Source organism: Eschrichtius robustus, chromosome 14, assembly GCF_028021215.1.
Source record: "Eschrichtius robustus isolate mEscRob2 chromosome 14, mEscRob2.pri, whole genome shotgun sequence".
In the NCBI taxonomy this organism is placed as follows: domain Eukaryota; kingdom Metazoa; phylum Chordata; class Mammalia; order Artiodactyla; family Eschrichtiidae; genus Eschrichtius; species Eschrichtius robustus.
This window is the reverse complement of record NC_090837.1, coordinates 22,847,848-22,874,773: the sequence shown is the minus strand read 5'-3', so window position 1 is coordinate 22,874,773 and position 26,926 is coordinate 22,847,848. Positions and strand designations below refer to the sequence as shown.

The 26,926-nt window shown below is 41.4% G+C and overlaps 1 protein-coding gene across 3 annotated transcripts in view; it reads right to left on the bottom strand.

The window, feature by feature from the left end:
- The window catches only part of CHEK2 (checkpoint kinase 2), a 39,219-nt gene extending 12,382 nt beyond the window's left edge, over positions 1 to 26,837 (bottom strand). Inside the window, exons 1-10 of one of the 3 annotated variants that reach the window (XM_068562610.1) lie at positions 26,764 to 26,837; positions 25,731 to 25,915; positions 25,457 to 25,496; positions 24,442 to 24,769; positions 15,036 to 15,160; positions 14,770 to 14,917; positions 12,223 to 12,313; positions 9,468 to 9,576; positions 6,807 to 6,860; positions 840 to 901 (exon numbers count right to left, since the gene is read on the bottom strand). In XM_068562610.1, the coding sequence (XP_068418711.1) occupies positions 840 to 901; positions 6,807 to 6,860; positions 9,468 to 9,576; positions 12,223 to 12,313; positions 14,770 to 14,917; positions 15,036 to 15,160; positions 24,442 to 24,763 (911 nt within the window). In that variant the 5' untranslated portion in view covers positions 24,764 to 24,769; positions 25,457 to 25,496; positions 25,731 to 25,915; positions 26,764 to 26,837. The remainder of the gene's footprint in view (positions 1 to 839; positions 902 to 6,806; positions 6,861 to 9,467; positions 9,577 to 12,222; positions 12,314 to 14,769; positions 14,918 to 15,035; positions 15,161 to 24,441; positions 24,770 to 25,456; positions 25,497 to 25,730; positions 25,916 to 26,763) is intronic. The other 2 variants (XM_068562608.1, XM_068562609.1) reach the window with 2 other exon arrangements.
- Positions 26,838 to 26,926: the final 89 nt, after the last annotated feature.

Genomic DNA, 26,926 nt, shown 5'->3' with positions numbered 1-26,926 from the left:
CTTGGCTCATATTAAGTGCTTAATTAGTATCAGTTACTGTTATTGTATTATTATTACTATTATTATTAAAATGTTTTAACTAGATCCAGTCAAATAACAACCTCCTATTTCATAGCAACAGATATTCCCTTAAGCACAAGGGCTGTCCAGTCTCCCCTAGTGCTATGACTGGGGCTGCTGTTTACTCTATAATCTTAATGGTCAGCCAGCATAGCCACTGTTTCCCGCAGGAGTAAACCCTTGTCTGTCTGCCATGACAGCCACTCCCAGAAACACTGCACATTTATGCAGAACGAACATCAAAACAGGCCTCTTCCAGGAATGAGACAGGAAATTATTTTAATCACACCAAATAAACCTGCAAGAACACCAGCACCTGAAAGATACTCAGGTGTCACCATGCAACCTGGTACTGTGATCCCAAGCAGCAAGGGCCACCCAGGCCGGTTATTTCAGAGTAATAATATGCACCTGTGTTTGAGCACCTAGTGTGCCAGGTGCTCTGCTAGGGGCTTTCCAGCCCTCACAGCATTTGAACCTTATGAATCTGTGCCTGGGGGTATCATTATTACCCCAACTTAACACAGGGAATACGAGACTCAGAGAGGTGAAGTAAACTAACCCATGGGTAGACAGTCAGTCACCAGCAGAGTAAGATTCAAACACAGGCCTCAGATCCACATGCCTTTGGACACACTAGAGGGATTTTAGAATTGATACTAACCCCCCACCACATACATACATTGAGGGTCCCCAGGATGCATAAATGCAAGCCAGCATTAGGCTCTTTGGTGGCTTATAAACTTTTAAATGGAAACAAAAAAAAGTATACTACTCACAATTCCAAAACAATGTAATAATCTTCTGCATCAAAAAAGTCTTTAATCTTGATGATACAAGGCTAAAAGGGAAAAAAGAGGAAAAGTAGTGAGAAGCTCCCCAAGAGGAAAACCACAAGAGCAGAACTCAGGACATCCACCCAAGGGGTCAAGGAGGCCCAGACCAGGCCTCTGGCCCCCTGCCTCGGTACACTCTGAATTCCACGCACGGGGGAAGGCAGAACACAGCATAGCTGGCTCCTGAGTGAGAAAATACAAGAAACTCTCCACCACACCAAGCTGGTAAGAGAGAAGTTCACGCTTTGTATACAAGGCTGGTGCCACGGAAGGGAGGCCAGTCTCCTCCCAGCCTTCCTCCTAGCCTTCCTCCTCACTGACCCCCGAGCACAGGGACTCAAGGACACCTAAGGAACCTGGGAGCCTAGCAGGTAGCATGAATAAAGGGAGCGGGCCAGGTGGGGAGCCCAGCCATGCTGCCAGACAGCAGGGCTATTCAGCTCCAAGCAACTGGCACCACAGGGGACCCCATGTGACAAGATCCTCCATTTTCCAAGAGAAGAGGGAAATTCCAGTTTCATACGAACTCTACAGCACATCTGTGGGGTGGAGGAGAGAGACACACACACACACACCTTTGGCTCATAGTTTGTGACCTCTGATCAATGCTGGGTGCATTTGCTGAAGAACAACAGAGAACAGTATTGTACAGTTTAAAATGCATATTTAATAGCATGATTTTATACTTGGAAAACACACCTATTGTTTTAATAGTACAAATGACTGACAGTAAAGCTAATGGTCGGGGTAGAAAAACGATGTGGTGAGTATCTATTAGGGACATACACTCCCACCCAGCAGAGAAGAGGACTGTGGTTACGTCAGAATTAAAGGGAAGGGCTTCCCTGGTGGCGCAGTGGTTAAGAATCCACCTTCTCATGCAGGCGACATGGATTCAAGCCCTGGTCCGGGAAGATCCCACATGCCGTGGAGCAACTAAGCCCGTGCGCCACAACTGCTGAGCCTGCGCTCTAGAGCCCGCGAACCACAACTACTGAAGCCCGTGCGCCTAGAGCCCATGCTCCTCAAAAAGAGAAGCCACCACAATGAGAAGCCCGCGCACCGCAACGAAGAGTAGCCCCCACTTGCCACAACTAGAGAAAGCCCGCGCGCAGCAACGAAGACCCAACGTGGCCAAAAATAAATAAATAAATTTATAAAAAAAAAAAAAAGAATTAAGGAGAAGAGAGCTGTAAGATTTTTACTTATTTATTTATTTATTTTTGGCCATGACCTGCAGCATGTGGGATCTTAGTTCCCCGACCAGGGATCAAACCCGTGCCCCCTGCACTGGCAGCGCGGAGTCTTAACCACTGGACCGCCAGGGAAGTCCCATAAGACTTTTAGATTTTAGATTAAAAAGAATAGCAAAACCCGCCAGAGTGATCTTGCTACAAGGCAAATTTCATCACTTCCATCGCTGATTAAAATCCTCCAAGTAGGGACTTCCCTGGTGGTCCAGTGGTAAAGAATCCACCTTACAATGGCAGGGGACACAGGTTCGATCCCTGGCTGGGGAACTAAGATCTCACATACTGCGGGGCAACTAAGCCCGCACGTCCCAACTACTGAGCTCAAGCACCTCAACTAGAGAGCCTACGTGTTGCAAACTAGAGCCCATGCGCCGGAATGAAAGATCCCACATACCTCAGCGAAGATCCCGCGTGCCGCAACTAAGACCTGATGCAGCCAAACATAAATTAAATAAATAAATAATAAATAAATCTTAAAGAAAAAAATCCTCCAAGTGGTACCTCCCCATGATGAACTGTTAGACAGCGGTGAATGAATGCCCCACAGCCTCCCCAGCACGATGGATCTTAGAAATACAATGCCGAGTGGAAAAGGCAAGTCTCGACAGACTTCAAAGAGTATGAGGTAGATTTATTTGTATAGGCAAAGTTTTCGTTGTTAAATTAATGGTGAGTTCAAAGGTGTTCACTTTATTGGTTTGCTTTATAATTTACACTTATTTTACATGTGTCAAATATTATATAATTTTAAATTATTTAAAGGAAGGAAGGGAGAAGAGTGAGGAGGAGGGAAGGAAGGGAGGAAGACAAGAAAAAAGAAATCCTTTAGCACCTTGCTGCCTAGAGGCTAAATTCCAACTTCTCAGCAGGGATTAGCAAGCCTTTCAAGACCCAGCCTCGTCCTGTCACCACCCACCACCCCAGCCTCATCTCCTGCGGCCAGTCCCAGACATCCTCCTTTCCAGGCCACAAAACTCCAGGCCCGCCTCAGATTCTCTCCCTGTGTCACACTTTTGCTCACACTACCCTCCAGGCCTGGTGATCCAGCCTTCTGGGCACACTTGGCCTCAGGCATCAAGCCCCAGCTCAAATGTCCCCCTTGGAATTGAGATCCACACTTCCTGCAGTGGCTCTAATCTGTGTTGCCCCACAAGGAAACTGACACCCACCACAAGTCTCCTTTCACCAGGCACTGCATGGGCTGAGTCAAGTCTTATTTATCTTTCTAAGACCAACACTCAGCAGAGCAGCTGGCACACAGGAGACACCCATATGCTGCCCAGATTAATACCATCAACATCAATAACAGACACACCACCCACTGAGGGTGAGCCCTGCCAGCCACATTTTGGTCATGGACTAAACAGCCATGGGGTCAGGCTGAGAGCAAACCATTTCCACCTCTCCTTACCTATGATCATATCATAGTATACTTGGCTCTGCATGACCATTTGTTATTGTCACAATAATGGAAACACTGAATATGCACTGTAGTATTACATTAAGAGGAACAGAAAGGAAAGGAGAGCTGAAATTCTCATATAACAGGAAGGCAATGAGCTATTATCATTAATAAACCAAGAGAGAGCAGTTTATGTGTATTATGTAGAAATACAGAGGTAAATTCTTTAAAAATCACCCCGATGTTCATTGCAGCACTATTTACAATAGCCAGGACATGGAAGCAACCTAAATGTCCATCGACAGAGGAATGGATAAAGAAGATGTGGTACATATATATACAATGGAATATTACCCAGCCATAAAAAAGGAACGAAATAGTGTCATTTGCAGAGATGTGGATGGACCTAGAGACTGTCATACAGAGTGAAGTAAGTCAGAAAGAGAAACACAAATACCGTATAATATTGCTTATATGTGAAATCTAGAAAAATGGTACAGGTGAACTTATTTGCAAAGCAGAAATAGACTCACAGATGTAGAGAACAAACTTATGGTTACCAAGGGGGGAAGGGGAGGGTGGGATGAATTGGGACTGACATACATACACTATTATGTATGACATAACTAACGAGAAACTACTGTAGAGCACAGGGAACTCTACTTAATGCTCTGTGGTGACCTAAATGGAAAGGAAATCTAAAAAAGAGTGGATATATGTATACGTATAACTGATTCACTTTGCTGCACAGCAGAAACTAACAACATTGTAAAGCAACTATACTTCAATAAAAATTAATTTTTAAAAAATTCTTTAAAAAAAAAGCTGAAAGAGTTTTAAAATGCAGGGAGGGAGATGCATGTGATATTTTGATAAAATGAAAAGCAGAAGAAAAGACACACACATGGAAAAGGAATAGGAGATGAGAGGAAGGAATGCAAACTGCTTGGTCTGCTTGGCTTCATCACTGGCAGTGCCCTTCTGGGAATGGGTGGGGCTGGGAGCTGACAGAGCAAGAACAGGCCCCCACTAGACGGAGCCAGCACGGGCTGTCTCCAGTCCCCACTACCTCCAGGGCCATGGGCTGCAGCTGTCATAGCTGAAAGTGTCTCTCAGAAACCAGAAGCCACCAACCCAGACCCTCCACTTAGGTCCTACAGGGCAAAGGGTAGGGAATTACAGATCACTGTCATTCCCCTAGTGTGTTCCCTGTGCTGAAACCTTTAGGAGCACATCTCATTCAAGTCTCACACTGACCTTTGAGGTAAGTATCCTACTGTCTCCACTGTACAGATGAGGGAATAGAGGCTCTGCAAAGTGAAATGACATGCTCAGAGAAAGGATGGGAACCCAGGTCTGTCTTCCCACTAGACTGAAGCCACATAAGAGGAGGGATGACCAAGTCCATCTGTGCTCACTGCCCGGAGCCTAGAAAACAGGCTGGCACAACAAACATTTGACAATTGATAAATCAACACCAGACTCCAAAGGCCAGGGTCTACTGGACTCTGCTAGGCTCTACTCATTGTCCCAAAACATCAAAATGCACTCATGAGCCCATCTTTAATTCCCATGGGCTTCCAAGTGCCCCTGTAAATTGCCAACAAATACCCCAAACATTGTCCCCAAACATCAAAATGCACTCATGAGCCCATCTTTGTCCCCAAAGATGTCCCCAAACATCAAAATGCACTCATGAGCCCATCTTTAATTCCCAAGGGCTTCCAAGTGCCCCTGTAAATTGCCAACAAATACCTCCAAGGATCTTTTTTAGGGTTTTAAATTCCTCTCCTCTGCAGCAGACATTGGATTTGTATAAATGTTATGTTTGGGGATCTTCTGACATCAGAGAAAATTCTCTGAGGATTCTAAGTGTTTATCTTTGGGGGATGTTTGAAGCAACACCACCCCAGAAAATTAGAGGGCTCCTCTCTTTAACGAGATTCCAGATCCCATGGAAAAAGGAAGCGAATGCAGGGAAGAGGAAGAAGTTGCAAGGGCATTAGAAGAAAGTCAAGCAGGAAGGTCAGCCACTCACATTCTTATGGGTTTTCGGATCCACCACGAGTTCTAAAGGAACCTATTGAATTATTGTGTCCCTGTGATGTTGTTCTTAGTTTCTATTTGCTGTTAGGACGGTCTGAGCAGGTCAGAGCAGGGAGAAGAAACCTTTTGTTGTTTGGAGGTTAAGAACCAGAATCAGACAATCCTTAGCTGGACAGACTGGAGGTTTCATTTCAAGTTTAACTCCAGTGCCTACCTAGCTCAGGACTGCATGGGGGCCCATGAATTAATGACAAAACAGAAAGAATAAAAAGGAAGATGGGATCAGTCCCACTAGTCCAACTTTCTCTTCTCACATCTTTAGATTCTTTCCATTGAGACAAGGTCATCACTGCACAAAAAAGACAAGAACTATTTACACTCAATGAGGCCACAGGCACCGTTTAATCATCCAGGATGTTGTCATACTTACTGGATACCCTTGGATTTATTTGATTTATTCCAACTGAGGTGAATGGAAATCGGCACCATCAAGAGGTATTTAGAGGTGTGAAAATTTCAGGTATAATTAAACCAAATGTACCAAATGAGCATTGTCTCCACAAACATAATCAGTTGATCAAGCACCCATAAGACATTATATTTAGGAGACTTACTGTGTCTTTCGGTCCAGAACTAACTCAGTGGAAATATCACATAATTATTTAATCATAAAAATCTTTATAAAGTATTGTCTTTTCACGGGAAGGGGGAAGGGTAAGCTGGGACGAACTAAGAGAGTGGCATTGACATATATACACTACCAAATGTAAAACAGATAGCTAGTGGGAAGCAGCCGCATCGCACAGGGAGATCAGCTCCATGCTTTGTGACCACCTAGAGGGGTGGGATAGGGAGGGTGGGAGGGAGATGCAACAGGGAGGGGATATGGGGATATATGTATATGTATAGCTGATTCACTTTGTTATACAGCAGTAACTAACACAACATTGTAAAACAATTATACTCCGATAAAGATGTTAAAAAAAAAAAAAAGTATTGTCCTTTCAAAATTTCAGGGTAAAGCTCTTCCCAGCTAAATGATAGCTAAACACATGTATGCATGCATACACACACGAACACACACGTACACACACACAATTAAGGAACCCAGGTTAATACTAGCTTTATTACACTGAAGTGCTTTGCACTCTCCCCATATTTTGACATAAATGAATTTAAGTATGGGTCATTTTTTACAGCAGTACTTACATGATTTAGTTTTTTCAAAATTTCTATTTCTGTTTCAACATTGAGTGCTGGATCCTTTGAAAAAAAAAATAACATTAGAGTTTATTAGTAATAATAATAACCAATATTCAGAAAATATTTACAGTTCAATTTAGCTGAGTAAAGGCTGCCTGGACTTCCCTGGTGGCGCAGTGGTTAAGAATCTGCCTGCTGGGGCTTCCCTGGTGGCACAGTGGTTAAGAATCCACCTGTCAATGCAGGGGACACAGCTTCGAGCCCTGGTCCGGGAAGATCCCACATGCCGCAGAGCAACTAAGCCCGTGCGCCACAACTACTGAGCCTGCGCTCTAGAGCCCGAGAGCCACAACTACTGAAGCCCTCGTGCCTAGAGCCCATGCTCTGCAACAAGAAAAGCCACCACAATGAGAAGCCCGCGCACCACAGCGAAGAGTAGCCCCCACTCACCACAACTAGAGAAAGCCCGCGCACAGCAACGAAGACCCAATACAGCCAAAAATAAAAACAAATAAATAAATTTATTAAAAAAAAAAAAAAAAAGAATCTGCCTGCCAATGCAGGGGACATGGGTTCGAGCCCTGGTCCAGGAAGATCCCACATGCCACAGAGCAACTAAGCCCATGCGCCACAACTACTGAGCCTGTGTTCTAGAGCCCGTGAGCCACAACTACTGAGCCTGCATGCCACAACTACTGAAGCCCGCCTGCCTAGAGCCCATGCTCCTCAACAGGAGAAGCCACCGCAATGAGAAGCCCATGCACCACAACAAAGAGTAGCCCTCGCGCAGCAACGAAGACCCAACGTAGGCAAAACTTAATTAATTAATTAATTGATTAATTAAAAAAAAAAAAAAAAAAAAGGCTGCCTGAGTTCCAAAGTCAGCACTATTCATACAGAGAAATCAAGGCGCAGAGGTGGATGAATTACACAACTCACCTAAAATCACCCTACAAAATGCTTGGCAAATAGTAAGCATTCAATAATGACCAGGCTCTATGCCAAGCTCTTTATTTAAAAGGGTCATCTCACATAAGCCTCATAATCCAAGTGAACTGGGTTCTAAAAGTATCCCCGTTTCACAGATGGAACTGAGGCTCAGAGAAAGGAAGCCACTTGCTGCAGTTCCCACAGCCAGAAACAAAGTGTGTTTCCACTGTTCTCACACTGCCCTGGTAAGCTCTGCTTGTCTCATCGACTGTGGAATTGTTTACATTCATAAAAATGATACAACAAACAAAAACCACAGACAAGAAGGTATTCAATTAAAATGTGTAAAGAAAATGCCAAGTCACATTTCTAATAATAGAGCAGACCCAGGTTCCAATTTCAAGTACAAGCTGAGATATTTACTGAGACTCTAACGAGAGTAGGCTTCAGGGTAGCGAAGTTGCTCTCCGTTACAATTCCAAAAGGATGACTCGAGTTACTCAACCTCACGGGCTACACCCTCCACAAGCAAAGAGGATATAGAATTACATATTTATGTAAAATGGACTTCAGCGAAGAAACCCAGATGTTTAATTTTAAAAACCTGCCTCTTCCTGTAAGCCGGTAAACTTATTACCAAATCCGGGTGTACTCTGATGATGGAGAGGTCTAAAGAGTCTGATAGGATTTGAAAGATGAAATTAAGAAGTAAAATTGTGCTCCAAGTCATTAAGAATCTGGTAGGTTATTTTCTTCCCCCCAAAATGGGAAACAAATCCAGAATCACAGGGGAAAGATCTATAACAATGTGAACACTGAAAGGAAATTCCTCTCGCTGTGTGAGAATAGCATTGTCTAGGGAGAAAAAAAAAAAGAAATTGATCTTTAAAGAATGTTAGAGTATAATAGCCAGAAACAGCTGGCCACAAAGGAAAACGTGATTAGAGGCTATGTTTTACATTACTTTGTTGGGTCATGTGTTGAAAGACAAATACACTTGGCCCCTTCAGCAACGCATAAGCGTGTATTACAGAAAATGTAATAAAATGAATGGTTACCATATAAAGAGACTTTTAAAATAATTTAAGATTTTTAAAAATCTATAAACATGAAGGTATTCATTGCCACGTTATCAGGAAGAGCAAAGAATTAGAAATTACCTAAATGACCTAACTTATCTAAATGATCAACCAGAGAAATAGTTGAATAAATTATGATAAAATTGGTGAGACAGAGACTCGATCATCAAAAAGGATACATTAGGGAAAAGTACATGTACTAATGCTTATGTGAAAAAGCAAAATGCAAAATTGTATACACAATATGATCTCAACCATCTAGAAACAGAAATTCATAGGAACAAAGACTAGAAGGAAGGAGAAAACTGAAAACAGCTGTGGGGTTACAGTGGTGTGGATACGGCTGGATTTTTTTTTTTTTCCTAATTTCCTTTCATTTATTGTAAAAACAGTCTTGTAACAACTTGGAAGGGAAAAAAAAAAGCAAAAACAAGTTCCTGCTATGTGTATTATAATGTATAACCAAATATTTTTGGAACCAAATTATCTATAAGTAAGTGTTTAGATTAGTAGAATATACTCAAAAATTTTCAATGTTCTTTGATACAAATTCTGAGCAATAAATCCTTCCTGACATTGAAAATCACCACCCTAAAATTATTTGGGGAAGGTAAGAAGTGTTAAGAATGACCAAACAGCCACAAACAAGGGTACTTACTGCCTCTCTCTCGGAGCCAATAGCAAACTTCCTTTTGCTGATGATCTTTATGGCTACTTTCTTACACGTCTTCCTCTCGAAAGCTAGCTTCACCTCACCACAGGCGCCACTACAGGGAAAAACACAGAAAGTGACTGACTGTCAAAATGTTTTTAATCCTGAGACCCACCACTCCTGAACTGGCCTCAACCACTTTGAGTTAAAGACAGCCCACTGTCTCTGTTTTCAGAAACCTCACCAGTGTAAAATGTCAAAGGCATAAGTGAATAGGGACCATCCAGCAACACTGACTCAGCTCCAAATGCCACTTTTTGAGCTGAGTGATATAGACTTAGGTCTTGCTGTCACCCCAGATTGTGAAACTCTCAGAAAGACACTAAGAACAAATCAGAGAGAAATGATTTATCCCAGGGGCCAGAGAAAGACCAAATACAACCAAGTCCAAGTTAAAAATGAGTGCCTGAAACAAGTAATAGTAAACAGCAACTGCAAATGAATTACTTTCACTGATCCATTTCTCTTATTTCTTATCCTGTCTTCAAAGGAAGCGCGTAAGCAGTTGATGCCATGAATTGCACCCGAAATAAAATCACAATACATAAGAAACCAAAAGTGCACCATGAATCTGCTAGCAGCAAGCTCTTGAAGATTTGCAATTAATTGGGATGCTAAAATGGAGGAGGACTGCTACCCAGGATGACACCCAGTACAGTTAATCAAGCATCAGTCACCCATTACCTGCCGCAAGTAGACTTTTCTAACCACTGTGGGTTGGGGGATGGGGTGAGGGCGTTGCCAAGACATCTTCTTTACTATGTATTGTGTATATACATAACATAAAATTTGCCATTGTGATCATTTTTTTTGTCAATCCTATTAACATTTTATTATCAAAAATCGCATTTTATTTTTTTTGTTTTTGTTTTGTGGGTTTTTTTTTTTGCTTTATCTTAAAGATTTTTTTTTTTTATTGGCGTATAGTTGCTTTACATGCCATTATAATCATTTTAAAGTGTACAATTCAGTGGCATTAAGTACATCCACAATGTTGTGCAGCCATCACCTCTATCTAGTTCCGGAAATTTTTCATCAGCACAAATGGAAACCCCAAACCCATTAAGTGTTCACTCTCCTTTTTCCCTGCCCCCAGCCCCTGGCAACCTCTAATCTGCTCTCTCTCTATGGATTTGCCTGCTCAGAATATCTCGCATCAGTGGAATCATACACTATGTGGTCTTTTGTGTCTGACTTCTTTCACTTGGAATGTTTTGAAGGTTCACCCATGCTGTAGCATGTATCAGTATTCCATTCCTTTTTATAGCTAAATAATAGCCCATTTTATGGATATATCACATTTTGTATATCCATTCTTTTGTTGATGGACACTTAGGTTGTTCCCACCTTTTCGCTACTGTGAATAGAGCTGCAGTGAACTGTTCGTGCACAAGTTTTTGTTGAACATCTGTTTTCAATCTGGGGGGTATATACCTAACAAGGGGAATTACTGCATCATATGGTAATTCTGTTTAACTTTTTGAGAAAACATCAAACTATTTGCCACAGTGGCTGCACCATTTTACATTCCCAACAGCAGTGCATAAGGGTGTCAATTTCTCCACATCCTCACAAACACATGTCACTTTCCGTCTCTTTATTACGGCCATCCTAATGGGTGCGAAGCAGCATCTCATTGTGGTTTTGATTTGCACTTCCCTAATGACTAATGATGCTGAGTATCTTCTCAAGTGGTTTTTGGCCATTTCTATATCTTCTTTGGAGAAATGTCCTTTGCCCATTTTTAAATTGGGTTATCTTCTTGCTGTTGAATTGTAGAAGTTCTTTATCTATTCTAAACACTAGATTCTTATCAGATATATCATTTGCAATATTTTCTCTCATTTTATGGCTTGTGTTTCACTCTCTTGATAGTGTCTTTTGAGGCAAAAGTTTTAAAATTTGACGAAGTCTAATTTTTCTATTTTTTCTTTTGTTGCTTGCGCTTTTGGTGCCATTTAAGAAACCACTGCTGGGACGTCCCTGGTGGCGCAGTGGTTAAGAATCCGCCTGCCAATGCAGAGGACACGGGTTCGAGCCCTGGTCTGGGAAGATCCCACATGCTGCGGAGCAACTAAGCCCGTGCGCCACAACTACTGAGCCTGCGCTCTAGAGCCCGTGAGCCACAACTACTGAGCCCGCATGCCACAACTACTGAAGTCCACACACCTAGAGCCCGTGCTCCTCAATAAGAGAAGCCACCGCAATGAGAAGCCCACACACCGCCGTGAAGAGTAGCCCCCGCTTGCCGCAACTAGAGAAAGCCCGCGTGCAGTGCAACAACAAAGACCCAACGCAGCCAAAGATAAGATAAAATTAAAAAAAAAAAAAAAAAAGAAATGCAGTAAATGTTTCCTTATGGAAGGTAATGAAAATGTTCTAAAACTGATTGTGGTAAAGGCTTCACAGCTCTGTGAATATACTAAAACCCACTGAACTGTATACTTTTAAATGGGTGAATTGTATGGTATGCAAGTTATATGTCAATAAAACTGCTTTTAAAAAGTTATCACCAAAAAAATTTATAAAGAAAAACTGCTCAACTGATCATTATAAGTCAATAACATACCTATCACAAATAGGTACCCTACAAATGTTATGAATACATAACGAATGCCATAAAACCAGGAACAAAAAACTAACCAATCACAAATGTTTAGAAAGAAATTAAGTGCAAGTTCCATAAGAAAAAAAAAATTACCTTCCAAGAGTTTTTGACATGATGTATTCGTCTCTTAATTCCTTGGGATAAACTGACTGATCATCTACAGTCAGATCAAAAAATACGAAAACTAAGGAAAAAATGGCAGAAATAGGTCTCATTAATCCATTTGATAAAGAAAAGATAAATAGTCCTATAACTTAGTAAACATATGGAATATAAGACAATCGTTCTTAATTCCATTTAACATCTAACCCCAAAGAAATCATTTAGCTAGGCTAATGCATGTCGTAAAACCCTTGAAAAATGATGATAGACAAGCTTCATTCCACAATGGAAACACACAGCATAATTCTCACTATAATGCAGGAAACTCATACATAAATGCTATTCTTATTCCTTGACCTCAGAACAGTTATCAACTGCACAGGCCCAGAACCAAAAGGCAATTAGTCTGAATCTAGAAAATATGTTCTAGGCAAGTAAATATCCAAAAAAAAAATCAGGCCAGAGGTCACCATACTAGTATTATCTTCTCTCAACCATTTCTACTTTTACCTAGCTGGTATTTTATAGTGCAAACCACCTTGAACTTACTTGTAAAATTAACTAAATAACACTTTCCCAAAAAATCCCCTTTATTTCTTCATTATTCGGCCTGTAACTCAGAAAAAGAAAACCAAAAAACCGCTTATTTCATAATTTAACCATCCATTGGGCCAAACCTGCAATCAGTTATCAAACATTCCAGTTCTACAAAGTGGTAAATTTTCAACTGCCTATAATATCTGGAAACAGTGAAATTTGTTAAGACCCTTGAGTTTCTCAGATTTCAGGTGATGGGTCTTGACCTCCCTGGAGTAACCTAGAGATCCAGTCTCTGGCACAAATCTGAACCAGCTCAGCATGCTTCAATCCAGGCTGGTCCCCAGAAGGCAGACGGCTGCCTAATGAATGAGACCTGCTGGCTACCTAGGATACAACCATTCTTCCCTGCTTATTGATATTGATGAACCTAGACGTTACAGTGACACCTGAGAATCAGGGAACTTGAGGGGCTCTGGAGATGTATTTTCCCAAGTGTCGATGTCTACTTCAGGGGCTGTAAACTCAGTTGCCTACACAAGCCAGGAAGGTCATGCACACAGGTAAGGCTGGAGTGAGTGTAAGATGTGGAGCAGTGGAGACTTGAACAGGAAAACATCATCCATCTAAAGGAGGCAGCCTCTACTTAGCACCTGCAAATCCTCGAATTAGGGATAATATGCTCAAGTATAGCCAGATAGTCCATCTTTTCAAAGAAAACTGGATTTTCATATTAAAGCACAAATATCAGCAAAGGCCTAAAAAAAAGTCAATAGGCTGAATCAGTCTGCAGAGTACCAGTTTGATCAATTTCCATCACGGCCAGCTTCAGACCACATAACACCTTTGTTCAAATAAAAGGTGCCCTTCAGATAGAACAATTAGAAAAAGATGGCACACCACTTGTCAAGTAGAGGACAGGCCACATTTCAGCGACCAGTTGCCCACCTCAACCAGGTGATCACAAACAGCAAAAGCCTGTGCAGCTGTCCTGACTATAATTATCAGACAGGAAATAAAATAGTCAGAAAACAGGAGAAACTAAGGCAATCATAAAGTGTACTCCAGGATGTCCAGAATAGCCATAATTCTGAGATGCCAGTCTGAAGACTGGCTGCATGAGAATCACCTGGGCAGGATTTTTTAAGTCCCTGGAACTACTGGATCAGGATTTATGGGACAGTGCCTCTGGGAATCTATATTTTTAAGGTGTTATCCACACAAACACATACCATTCCAAGCTGCTCAACTCTCAGATAGTTTTGGGAAGTTCTGTGAGTTTTTTTTCAAATTAAAGAAACAAGAGTATTCCTCTTGTCCAAGATTTTAAAATCACTGTGAGCTATATTTAATTCTGTAGGTTGTTTTTATTTACACCGAATGACAACTATTCGTTTTAGATGTGATATTCATGAAGTTTTAGGAATAGATGCTTATAAAATACTACCCGATAATGATGATAAACATCTCCACTTTCAAAGGGTAACCATGTCATATTTAAGAAGGTGGAAGGTCTAAATTGAGATTGTTACAGAAAAACCCATAGCCTAACGCCAGGTTATATATAATAGTTCAATAAATATATGCAGAAATTAATGACGGAAAGGAATAAAGAAAGGGAAGAATAAGGAAGGAAGAGAAAAAGCAGGGGAAGGGATGAACTAATGGCCTAAAATAACAACTCATAGATAGCTAAGGTTGATGTGATAAAAGTGAATCAATTAATGAATGATAACTAAGCAAAATGATAATTTAAAGCATATGGCTTTAAATAAAACTAATCAAACCAATTAAACCTTAGAAAATCTGTCTTGATAGAACGTTTTTTTTTTTTTTTGATAGAACTTTTGATTGTTAAAAAAATGCAACTAGGATTGAGGTGAATCTTGAATACTAACCTACTTACTTTATGTACCTAACCATACTCTGCAAAGGACACAATGTCATTTTTCCTTTTATACAGAAGAAAAAATTCCAGTAACCAGAAGATAATAATATTACCTTTATTACTCCATACTGAAAGTGCAATTTCAGAATTGTTATTCAAAGGAAGGCGTCTTCCTTTCCCTACAAGCTCTCTATTTACAAAGGTTCCATTCCCACTGTGATCTTCTATGTATGCGATGTAAGAGCTTTTAGGACCCATTTCCTAAAATAGAAAACATTTTATTTCAGAGTTTTAATGGTGGGGCGTTTCAGTGGGGAGACAACTAAGAGCGATGTCTAGATGACCAGTTCTCCCAAATGTATGGATATTTGCCACCTACTCTGAAGATCCGAAAGTGCTTCTTGCTGTAAGTCCGGTATTTATCGGTTCTTTTCAGCAGGGGCTCATCAAAGCAGTATTCACAGTTTCTATCCCTCCCAAACCAGTAGCTGTCGTTAACACACTCTGTAACACAAAAGCACACCCCAGAGGGCTGTTGAATTTCATGTATCAAACACCTTTAAAAACTGCTCATAAAATCTGCTTGTAGGAAAACAGCCTAAGAAGGCAATCAAAATTATAGATTTGTCCATCAAGATTTTATAAGATTCAAAATCAGTGGGGAGAAAAAAACCAAATATTTCCAACGAGTTTAACAAATTATGGTTTATACATAGCCATGAAATGCTAAGCAGTCATTAAAATTCTCAAATAATTTTTAATGATTTGGAAAAATACTTATGATATAATAATAACTTCCTACTCATTACTCTCCTGAGGCTTCCCATCATACTTAGTATGAAATCTACACTCCACATGGCAGGCTAGATGCTCAGGATCTGGCCCTTGCGTCCCTCCCAGCTTCACCTTGTACCTCTCCCCTTGATCGCTACACTCAGCTCCACTGGCCTCCTTCCACTGCCCCAAATATGCTGGGTTCAACCTCCCTTGTGGCCTTTGAATTCTTCATTCCCAGTGATTTGAATGGCCATCTTGCCTTTTGTGTCTGCAAATTATCATCTTCCACTCAGCTTTCTGTATGTATAAGCACACTCCCAGCTCACCACCCACCCACAAGAGCCTGTTCTGTTTCCCTCTATAACTGAAAATTATCTTGATTATTTGTATATTGTCTCCTGGCATTCCCCTGTTAGAACAAATTCCAGAAGGGCAGCCTTGAGTCTCTTGTTTAAGAATACAGCTCCAGCACCTAGGACAATGCATATGGTAGGCAAGCAAAATGTTCATGGAAAGACAGACTAGGGAAAATATTAGCAACTCATGTCACAATCAAAGGACTATTTCCCTAATATCTGTAAAGTTTCTACAAAGCAATAAGAAAAAGACGAACAATCCAGTAGAAAATAGGTAAAGGATACAAAAAAATTTATAAGAGACAGAAATACAAATGGCTCAAACATATGAAAGATGGCCAAGCTAACTCAATACAAGAAATTCTGAAAACCATACATTAAGATTCCACGTTTCAACTTTCAGATTGACAAAAATCAAAATGTTTCATATTATACTGTGTTGGCAAGAGGTATGAAGAAGCAGGTATTCCCATACGTTTCCAGTGAGAATGTAATTTATACACCGTCTAGGAAGGATAATTTGGCAAGACCAAAATTACATATGTAGGGGCTTCCCTGGTGGGGAAGTGGTTGAGAGTCTGCCTGCCAATGCAGGGGACACAGGTTCGAGCCCTGCTCCAGGAAGATCCCACATGCCGCAGAGCAACTAAACCCGTGCACTATAACTACTGAGCCCGCACTCTAGAGCCCACCAGCCACAACTACTGAGCCCATGCGCCACAACTACTGAAGCCCACGCGCTTAGAGCCTGTGCTCCGCAACAAGAGAAGCCACCACAGTGGGAAGCCCGTGCACCACAACGAAGAGTAGCCCCCGCTCGCCGCAACTAGAGAAAGCCCGTGCACAGCAACGAAGAGCCAACACAGCCTAAATAAATAAATAAATAACTTAAAAAAAAATTACATATGCAACCACTTCACACCCATGAAGACGGCTTTAATTTTTTAAAAAAGGAAAATAATAAGTGTTGGCAAGGATGCAAAGAAATAGGAACCCTCATACATTGTTAGTGGGAATGTAAAATGGTACACCTCTGTGGAAAATTTTGTGGTTCCTCAAAAAGTTAAACATAGGATTGCCTTATGACTCAGCAATTCCACTCCTAAGTATATACCCCAAAGAACTGAAAACATGTACCCAAACAAATCCTTGTACACAAGTGTTCATACCAGCACTAGTCACAATAGGCAAATGATGGAAACAAACCAAATGTCCTACAATGGATGAATGGATAAACAAATTGTGATATTTACATATAACGGACTATTTTTCACCCATAAAAAGGAATAAATGCTAAAACTCATACATGCTACAACATGGATGAACCTTGAAAACATTATGCTAAGTGAAAGAAGCCAGACACAAAATGCCACAGATTGTATGACTGTATTTACATGAAATATCCAGAATAGTTAAATCCATAGATATGAAATGCAGATTGGTGGTTGCCAGGGGCAGAGGAGAAAGGAATGGGGAGTAACTGCTTAATGGATATAAGGTTTCATTTTGGAGTAAAGGAAATGTTTCAGAACTGGATAGAAGTGGTGGTTGCACAATGTTGTGAATGTACTAAAGGTCACTGAACTGTTCACATTAAAATCGTTAATTCTAGGGACTTCCCTGGTGGTGCAATGGTTAGGAATCTGCCTGCCAATGCAGGCGACATGGGTTCGATCCCTGGTCTGGGAAGATCCCACATGCCGCGGAGCAACCAAGCCCATGCGCCATAACTACTGAGCCTGTGCTCTAGAGCCCACAAGCCACAACTACTGAGCCCACGTGCCACAACTACTGAAGCCTGCACGCCACAACTACTGAAGCCTGTGCGCCTGGACCCTGTGCTCTGCAACAAGAGACGCCACCGCAATGAGAAGCCCGCGCACCGCAGCAAAAAGTAGCCCCCACTCGTCACAACTAGAGAAAGCCCGCATGCAGCAACAAAGACCCAACGCGGCCATAAATAAATAAATAATTTTTAAAAATGGTTAATTTTATGTTATGTGAATTTCACCTCAGTTCCTTAAAGTTACATATGCACACACCCATTGGTCCAGAAATCCCACTTCTAGGAATTTATCCTACAGATAGAATCATATGTATTACGGAAGGACATAAGGACATATGTACGAGGTTATTCACTATAGCATTATTCCTTTTTTTTTTAATAAATTTATTTATTTATATATTTATTTATTTTTGGCTGCGTTGGGTCTTCATTGCTGCTCACGGGCTTTCTCTAGTTGTGGCGAGCAGGGGCTACTCTTCGTTGCGGTGTGCAGGCTTCCCACTGTGGTGGCTTCTCTTGTTGCGGAGCACGGGCTCTAGGCCTGCGGGCTTCAGTAGTTGTGGCTCATGGGCTCTAGAGCGCAGGCTTAGTTGCTCCGCGGCATGTGGGATCTTCCCGGACCAGGGATCGAACCCATGTCCCCTGCATTGGCAGGCGGATTCTTAACCACCGTGCCACCAGGGAAGACCTATAGCATTATTCTTATAGCAACAACTTTAATGTCCATTAGTAAGGGGCTAGTTCAATAAATTTATATATCTACAAAAGAAATGGGGATCTTTACATTCTGATAGAAGAATGTCTAAGATACATTGTTAAATATAAACAACAGGTTACAACCAGTGTGCTGTAAATTACAGTTGGTATAAATAATAAAGGGGGAAAAAAGAACACATAGACTTAGTTGCTTATATGTGCACCAAATAGTTCTGGAAGGATACATAAGAAATCAGCAATCCTGGGAAGTAGTTGGGGGAAAGACAGAAATTGGATGAAGGCCTTGCACTGTTTTGAATTTTGCACCTAATGCAAATATAACCTCTTCAAAAAGTTAAATTAATTGCTTAAAGAGTTCGCAGTCTGGTGGGGAGACAAACAGGGAAGCAACAACAATACGGCAGGTAGATTCTCCAGGGGAAGCACAGATGCAAGGCTCTGCCAACTCTGCCTGGGACTATCAAAAAGGCTTCATGAGGCAAGATAGGAAGGATAGATTGAACAGCCCTTTTGGAAGGCAACATGGCAGTACCCATTACAAGGTAAAGCCATGCCTACTCTATGATCCAGCAACTCAACACAGGCTCTACCCTAGAGAGACATTTGTCCAAATGACCAAGGAGACAAGGACATTCATTTCAGTCTTGCTTGCAGGAATAAAAACTGGCAACAACCTAAACATCTATTAACAGGGAAAGGTATAAATGAACCGTGGTATTTCTACTAGAAACCAGGAGCTTCTGGGACAGTTGAGAAGGAAAGGCATGGAGATTTCATCAGGACACCAACAGTCCAGGGATGATGGACAGAGAGTGGAAGGGGAGGCTGCCCATGGAAGAGCCTGCTCTGACCTTGGCTCATTAGAGGAGGCCTCAGGCAGATGTGTGGAGGAGGGCAGGGACAGAAAGGCAGGAGGCAAAGAGACCAAAAGTCTCAGTGAGGCAATTAGGAGTAAGAACCCTGGGAAGGATGGGCCCCTTCTCCTAGTAGTGAAGAATGGGGCACAGGTGAGATGGTGACAGGGGAGAGAAACATCACAAACAAGACAAGGATGTCTGCTCTTAAAACTTCCATTCCGTGTAAGAGGTTCAAGCCAGGACAATTAACGGAGGGAGGGACAGGGAGATGAAAAGCCAAGGCATCCATATTGGAAAGGAAGAAGCAAACCTATCTAATCCTATTCACAAATGACATAATCTTATATGTAGAAAATCCTAAGGAACCCAGTAAAAAAGATTAGCCCAAATAAACAAGTTCAGCAACATTACAGGATACAGGATCAATATTTAAAAACCACTTGTATTTCTACACACTAGCAATGGACAACCTAAAATGAAATTAAGAAAATAATTCCATTTACAATAGCATAAAAGAATAAAATACTTGGGAATAAATTTAACAAAAGAAGTGCAAATCTTTTTTTTTTTTTTAAACACTCAGTGTATCTCTTTATTTATTTATTTATCAATTTTTTACCTTTAGCTGTGTTGGGCCCCCGCCACCGCACGTGGGCCCCCTCCAGCTGCGGCAAGCAGGGGCTTCTCACTGTGGTGGCCTCCCCTGCTGCGGAGCACAGGCTCCAGGCGTGGGACCCCAGCAGTTGCGGCACGCGGGCTCAGCAGACGTGGCCCGCAGGCTCCAGAGCGCAGGTTCAGCAGTTGTGGCACATGGGCCCAGCCGCTCCGCGGCATGTGGGATCCTCCCGGACCAGGGATCGAACCCGCACCCCCCCCACTGGCAGGCGGACTCCCAACCACTGCACCACCAGGGAAGCCCAGAAGTGCAAATCTTATACTCTAAAAACTACAAAACATTGTTGGAAAAAAATTTGAAAGACCTATGTAAATGTGCATGGATTGGAAGACTTAATGTTGTTAAGATGGCAAAACTCCCAAACTATACACAATTCCTATCAAAATCCCAGCTGCCTTCTTTGCAGAAATTAACAAGCTCAAACTAAAATTCCTATAAAAAAGCAAGGACCCGGAATAGCAAAACAATCTTGAAAATGAAGTACAAAGGGCTTACTTACATTTTGCAGTTTCAGAACTTACTACAGGACTTCCCTGGTGGCGCAGTGGTTAAGAATCCACCTGCCAATGCAGGGGACACAGGTTCAAGCCCTGATCCGGGAAGATCCCACATGCCGCGGAGCACTAAGCCCATGCGCCACAACTACTGAGCCTGCGCTCTAGAGCCCGCGAGCCACAACTACTGAGCCCGCGAGCCACAGTTACTGAAGCCCACGTACCTAGAGCCTGTGCTCTGCAACAAGAGAAGCTACCACAATGAGAAGCGCGCGCACCGCAATGAAGAGTAGCTCCCGGTCACTGCAACTAGAGAAAGCCCACGCACAACAACAAAGACCCAACACAGCCAAAAATAAATAAATAAATAAAATTTAAAAAACTTACTACAAAGCTATCATAATCAAGGCAGTGTAGTACTAGTGAAAGGTTAGACATACAGATCAATGGAAAAAAATTAAGAGACCGAAAATAAATCACATTTACAGTCAACTGATTTTCAACAAGGTGCCAACAAAATTCATAGGGGAAAAAATAGTCTTTTCAAATGGTGCTAGGACAAGTGGATATCTACATGTAAAATAATCTAGTTGGAACTTACCTCACACCATGTGCAAAAAGCAACTGAAAGAGAATCAAAGACTAATTGCAGGAACCAAAACTATAACACTCTAAGAAGAAAAAATAGTGATAAGGCTTTGTTACCTTGGGTTAAGCAATTCTGTCTAGATATGACCCCAAGGCACAAGAAGCGAAAGAAAAAATATAAAAATTGGACACAATTAAAATTTAAAATGTGTGTGAATCAAAGAACATCATCAAGAAAGTGAAAAGAAGTGAATGGGAGAAAATATTTGCAAAACACATATCTAGTAAGGGATTTATATCTACCATATAAAAAAGGACACTTACAACTCAATTAATAAGACAAACAATCCAATTTAAAAATGAGCAAAGATGGGGATATATGTATATGTATAGCTGATTCACTTTGTTATAAAGCAGAAACTAACACACTGTAAAGCAATTATACTCCAATAAAGACGTTAAGAAAAAATAAAATAAAAATGAGCAAAGGATTTGAATAGACATTTCTCCAACTGCATAAAAATGACCAATAAGCACATGAAAAGATGTTTAACATCATTAGAGCCATCAGGGAAATGTAAAACAAAATCACAATGAGATACCACTTCACACCTACTATGATGATGGAAATCAAAAGACAGATATTAAGTGGTGGCGAAATGTGGAGAAATTAGAACCCTCATACATTAGTAGTGGGAATATGGAACAGTGCAGCTGCTGTGGAAAACAGTTTGGTGGTTTCTTAAAAAACTTAAACATGTTATCCAGCAATTCCACTCCTAGGCACTAAATACCCCCAAAAAAATTGAAAACAGAGACTCAAACAGATACTTGTCACAAATATTCATAGCAGCATTTTTCAAAATGGCCAAAAGGTCCAAATGTCCATCAACAGAAGAAGGGATAAAGAAAATGTGATATATTTATACAATATTATTATTCAGATATATTATTCAGACATAAAAAGAAACAAAGTTCTGATACATGATACAACACGAACTTTGAAAATATTATGCTACATGAAAGAAGCCAGACACAAAAGGACAAATATTATGATTTCACTTAAACGAAGTATCTAGAATAGGTAAATTCAAAGACAGAGAAAATAGGTTAGAAATTACTAAAAGAACTCAATGGGCAAAGGATAATCTCTTCAATAAATGGTGCTGGGAAAACTGAATAACCACATGCAGAAGAATGAAATTGGACCCCTATCTTACACCACTCACAAAAATTAATTTGAAATCGATTAAGGACTTAAACAGAAGAAGTGAAACCGTAAAACTAGAAGAAAACAAATGGTAATTATGTGATGTGAAGGAGGTGTTAGCTAAGGCTATGGTGGAGATCATTTTGCAATATATAAGTGTATCAAACTGTACACCTTAAACTTACACAATGTTATATATGTCACTTATATATGTCTCAATAAAGCTAGGGGGGAAAAGAAATTACCAGAGGAAAAAATTTTGGAACTAGATAATGGTGATGGTTGTACAACACTGTGAAAGTACTAATGCCAATGGACTGCACACTTAATGGTTAAAATGGCAAAATTTTATGTTATATATATTTTATCACAATGAAAAGAAGTAAACATTAAAAAATACTAAGGAATAAAGTTTTTAAAGTGCAAGACTTGTACCCTGAAAACTACAAAACACTGTTGAAAGAAATTAAAGAAGACCTAAATAAATGAAAGCTACACCATGTTCACAGATTGGAAGACTTAATACAGTTAAGATGGGAATATTACTCATATTGATCTACAGATTTAATCCCAGCTGCCTTCTTTGCAGGAAGTGACAAGCTTATCCTAAAATTCCTATGGAAAAGTAAAGAACCATAGTAGTCAAAATAATCTTGAAAAAGAACAAATCAGGACTCACTCTGGATTTCAAAATTTACTACAAAGCTACAGTAATCAAGATTTTGTGGTACTGGCATAAGGACAGACACACAGATCCATGGAACAGAACTGAAAGTCCGGAATTAAACCCTCACATTTATGGTCAAATGATCTTTAATGAGGGTGTCAAGACCATTCAAGAGGGAAAGAACAGTCTCTTCAAGAAATAGTGCTCAGGGGGCTTCCCTGGTGGTGCAATGGTTAAGAATCCGCCTGCCAATGCAGCGGACACGGGTTCGAACCCTAGCCCGGGAAGATCCCACATGCCGCGGAGCAACTAAGCCCGTGCACCACAACTACTGAGCCTGCGCTCTAGAGCCCGCGAGCCACAACTACTGAGCCCACGTGCTACAGCTACTGAAGTCCTCATGCCTAGAGGCCGTGCTCCGCAACAAGAGAAGCCACGGTGATGAGAAGCCCATGCACCGCAATGAAGAGTAGCCACCACTCGCCACAACTAGAGAAAGCCCACGTGCAGCAACGAAGACCCAATGCAGCCAAAAATAAATAAATTTATAAAAAAAAAAAAAGAAAGAAAGAAATAGTGCTCGGACAACTGAATGTTCCCATGCCAAAGGATGAATTTGGACCATACCTCATACCATGTACAAAAATCAACTCAAAAGGGATAAGAGCTAAAACTGTAAATTATTTAGAAGAAAAGATAGGTGTGAATCAATAACAAATAATAACAATAAAATATTATAGCTTCTCTTCATTGAGCAATTACTTTATGCTGGTCTCCCTAACAAGCTCTTTGTGTATGTAATCTTACGTTTAAAGGAGGTACACCCAACTTCACCCTAACTCACCATTTCTGTGTCCCACTCACCATACATCAGCCCTAAGCCTAGCTTAAATGAGTAAAAATTAGCTTCAAATGCTTACTTCTAAATTTAAAGTTGTACGTATGAATATTGCTATATTATTTCTCCATTTTTTACTGTTTTTTTCAAGTCATCAAAGTTGCACATGACATAAAAGGAAAGGGTGAGTGACAAGGTACAAAATGGTACATTAGCCATTCATTTCTTTACATTATTATTTTCTATTCCATTAATGTCAAGTTCTTTTTTTTTTTTTTTTGTAATGAAGAGGTCATTTTAATTTGAGACAGAGGAAAAATGCTACTTAAAACATACCGAGAGCAAAGCCTTACCGTTGGAACCAGGTGTCAGAGAGGATGAGTATATTTAAACAGCAAGGTTGGCTATTTTGAGATAAAAATAAGTAACAGGGAGTCAACAAATAACCTTCCCCATTCCGAAACTGTAAAACTGATGCTCTGAAACTGCTGCACCACCAGCAGGAGTTAAGTGGTGAAGTTTCTGTGATTAGATGACAAATGTTTGCAAGCTTGCATGAATCCGCATTTTTCTAGGGAACAGATCCACAACCCTCTTCAGATGGACAACACATGGCAGATGCCCAATTAATGTTTGTTGAAAGTATAAATGAAGGGGCTCTACAGCAAGTAAGAGCCAGTGCACAACCCAAAACTGCTTCCTTGGTTCCGTCTTTCATCACCTTCAAACTCCAGAATCATTCCAGGAGTGTCTTGAGCTGTCTGTTGCAACAACTTTCTATAACTGTTTTTCTGAACAAAATATTACAAAGGGTCTTACCAAGATTAGAGAATCCATCCTGAAGGGCCCATAATCGAGCCCAAGGGGCAGGGACAGGCTCCTCGGGTTCTTGGTCCTCGGGAATAGAATAGAGTTCCTGCGTGGACACTGTGTCTAAGGAGCTCAGCGTACCCGAGCTGGAGTGAGAGGACTGGCTGGACGTGGGCACCGTGCTGGTAGAGGAGCTGGACGTGCCCTGGGACTGTGAAGAGGAGCTGTGTGGCTGTGAGGAGGGACCGTGGGACTGCGAGAAGCCACCTTGGGACTGCGGGGAGGCACTGCCATGGGGCTGATGACACTCCACATCCGTCTCCCGAGACATCACCACCTCAAAAATAAGTGTCCAACAGTAAGGTGAATTTCAAGGAACAAGACATCGTAAAGGTCAAGAGTGAAGGATGGGTATATTACAACAGCCAAAAAAAAAAAAAGATCCAGGATACGCATGCTCTGCAAAAATTAAAATTCTAACAGTTTAGACCTATCATTCTTCTGGGCTGAGCTTTTCATCACATCATTTTCACCTGATAAGTTTTTGTGTGACAGCCACAACCACAGAGGACAGAAACAAAGAAATTACTTGAAGGCTGTAAATAAGTAAAAAGCAATGAAACTGAATTGGGGAGGGGGAGAGACTCATAACAGCTTACACTCATCCAATTTTTTAAAATTAAAAATGGGAGCTAAAATGTATTCATTAATACAATCAACACTACACTTAAACTTCATATGTATTTTTGAAATAGAAAGAAAGGGAAGGGTCAGGTGGCTTGGCATAGACTAAGAAAAACGCTACAGAAATTCACTGCATCACCCCAGGGGTGGCTATGTTATACATAAAATGCCACTGATGCCCCCTCTCCCCCAAACCAGCTCCTGGAGGGTAGGACCCAAGTTCATTCTATATTCCTTGACTCCAAACTAAGAGCTGGGCCACTTAATAAGGCAAAACACAAAGACTGCTCTAAACAACTCCACCTAGCCCTTTGTGATGCTAATTAACTATGGGGCTCACCTTTTCGGCATCCTAAATGGCCTCCCAGCCCAACAGAAGCCTGAAGAAAACCATGATGAGACACAGAAGACCATAACAGAGGTTCCCACCCCAGCTTTAAAATTAATTTGATGGACAGTTAAACTCCAATAACAGAACCTATAGTAAAGTCAAAGTAACTTTCAATCCCTAACTTTAAATCCCTAATTTGATTAAAAAAAAAAAAAAAGTGCTTTCTCTCCTGAATCCCACACTCAGGCTACCCCTCAAGGAGAATATAGTAAACATGACTCACACTGATTATTGCATTTACACAGCTTTCCAGATGCAAAGGTCCTTATGAGTTTTCCTGAAAGCACACCAGGGAGGTAGGTGTTGCCAGAGCTGGGTCCGCCACTTCAGGACCTGCTGCTCTAATACCACCTCAGCCGAGCTGTGTCCTCCTGCAGCTTCCTGAGCAAGACTCCTCTGCCCTGAAAACTGGCAAAAGACAGTGTGTCAAAACGTAGCTGCTATCATCGCTCATGATAAGAGGATCCACCAGACCAGGACTACATTGGCCTCTGACATGAGGAAAAAGTATAGTGGAGGGGTTATAAGCAAACAGATCTGGAGTCGAGTCAGACGTCTAAGTCAACTCTTTGCACGAACTTTACGTAGATCGCAACCTCTCTGAACCCAGAAAAGTAGATAGAGCTTGCGAATCAAATGAGATGATGCATCAACGTTCCTCCCCCCACCCCTCGGTAATGCTTGATAATTGGGAATTCCAGGCCCAAAGAATCTGAAAGCAGGAAAAGGCCTTACAAGTGCAACACAATTTTTTTTTTCAAATAGAGAAACTGAGTCCCAAGGAAGACTGGTGCCCTCCTACCCTCCCCTTGCCACCCCATCCCCCACACTTCCTTAGGGACACTCGCAGAGCATCCTCCTACACAAGTCGGTGTGTCTCCAGTTCCTCCAGCACCTTGCAGCTAATAATGGGTTCTCAGTACGCATTTTCCAGATTGAACCTAAATATGGAAATAATTACTAACACCTATAAAACTCTCTACGGAGCAACTTCGCTCTCATTTTGAAGGGGACAACTTTGTTCTTTCTTATCCTTTACGTCTGGGCCAGTTTCAGCTTGAAAGTTACAAGGGAAGTGACCTTCACCTCGATATTTATCTACAAAGAAGGAAGAGAGTCGGCCACGCATTCCTCTCCCCCTTCCCAAGCTCAAACACAGTACAAAACGGAAGCTCGGGAAATTCAGCTCGCAAAAAGACCCTGAGGACAGGATTCGAACCCCTCAATACCCAAGAGAAGTTCCCACTATGACTCACCGCGAGCCCACCTAGAACCGCACACTCAGAGCAGCCGTAGCCAGCGGAGTGGCGCTAAACCCGCTGATACAAACTCCACCCTCAGCCAATCAAAACACCCCTCCGCCCCCGCCGGACCAATGACAAACAGCGGATGTGGCGGCCCACTTAGCCTCAATGCTTT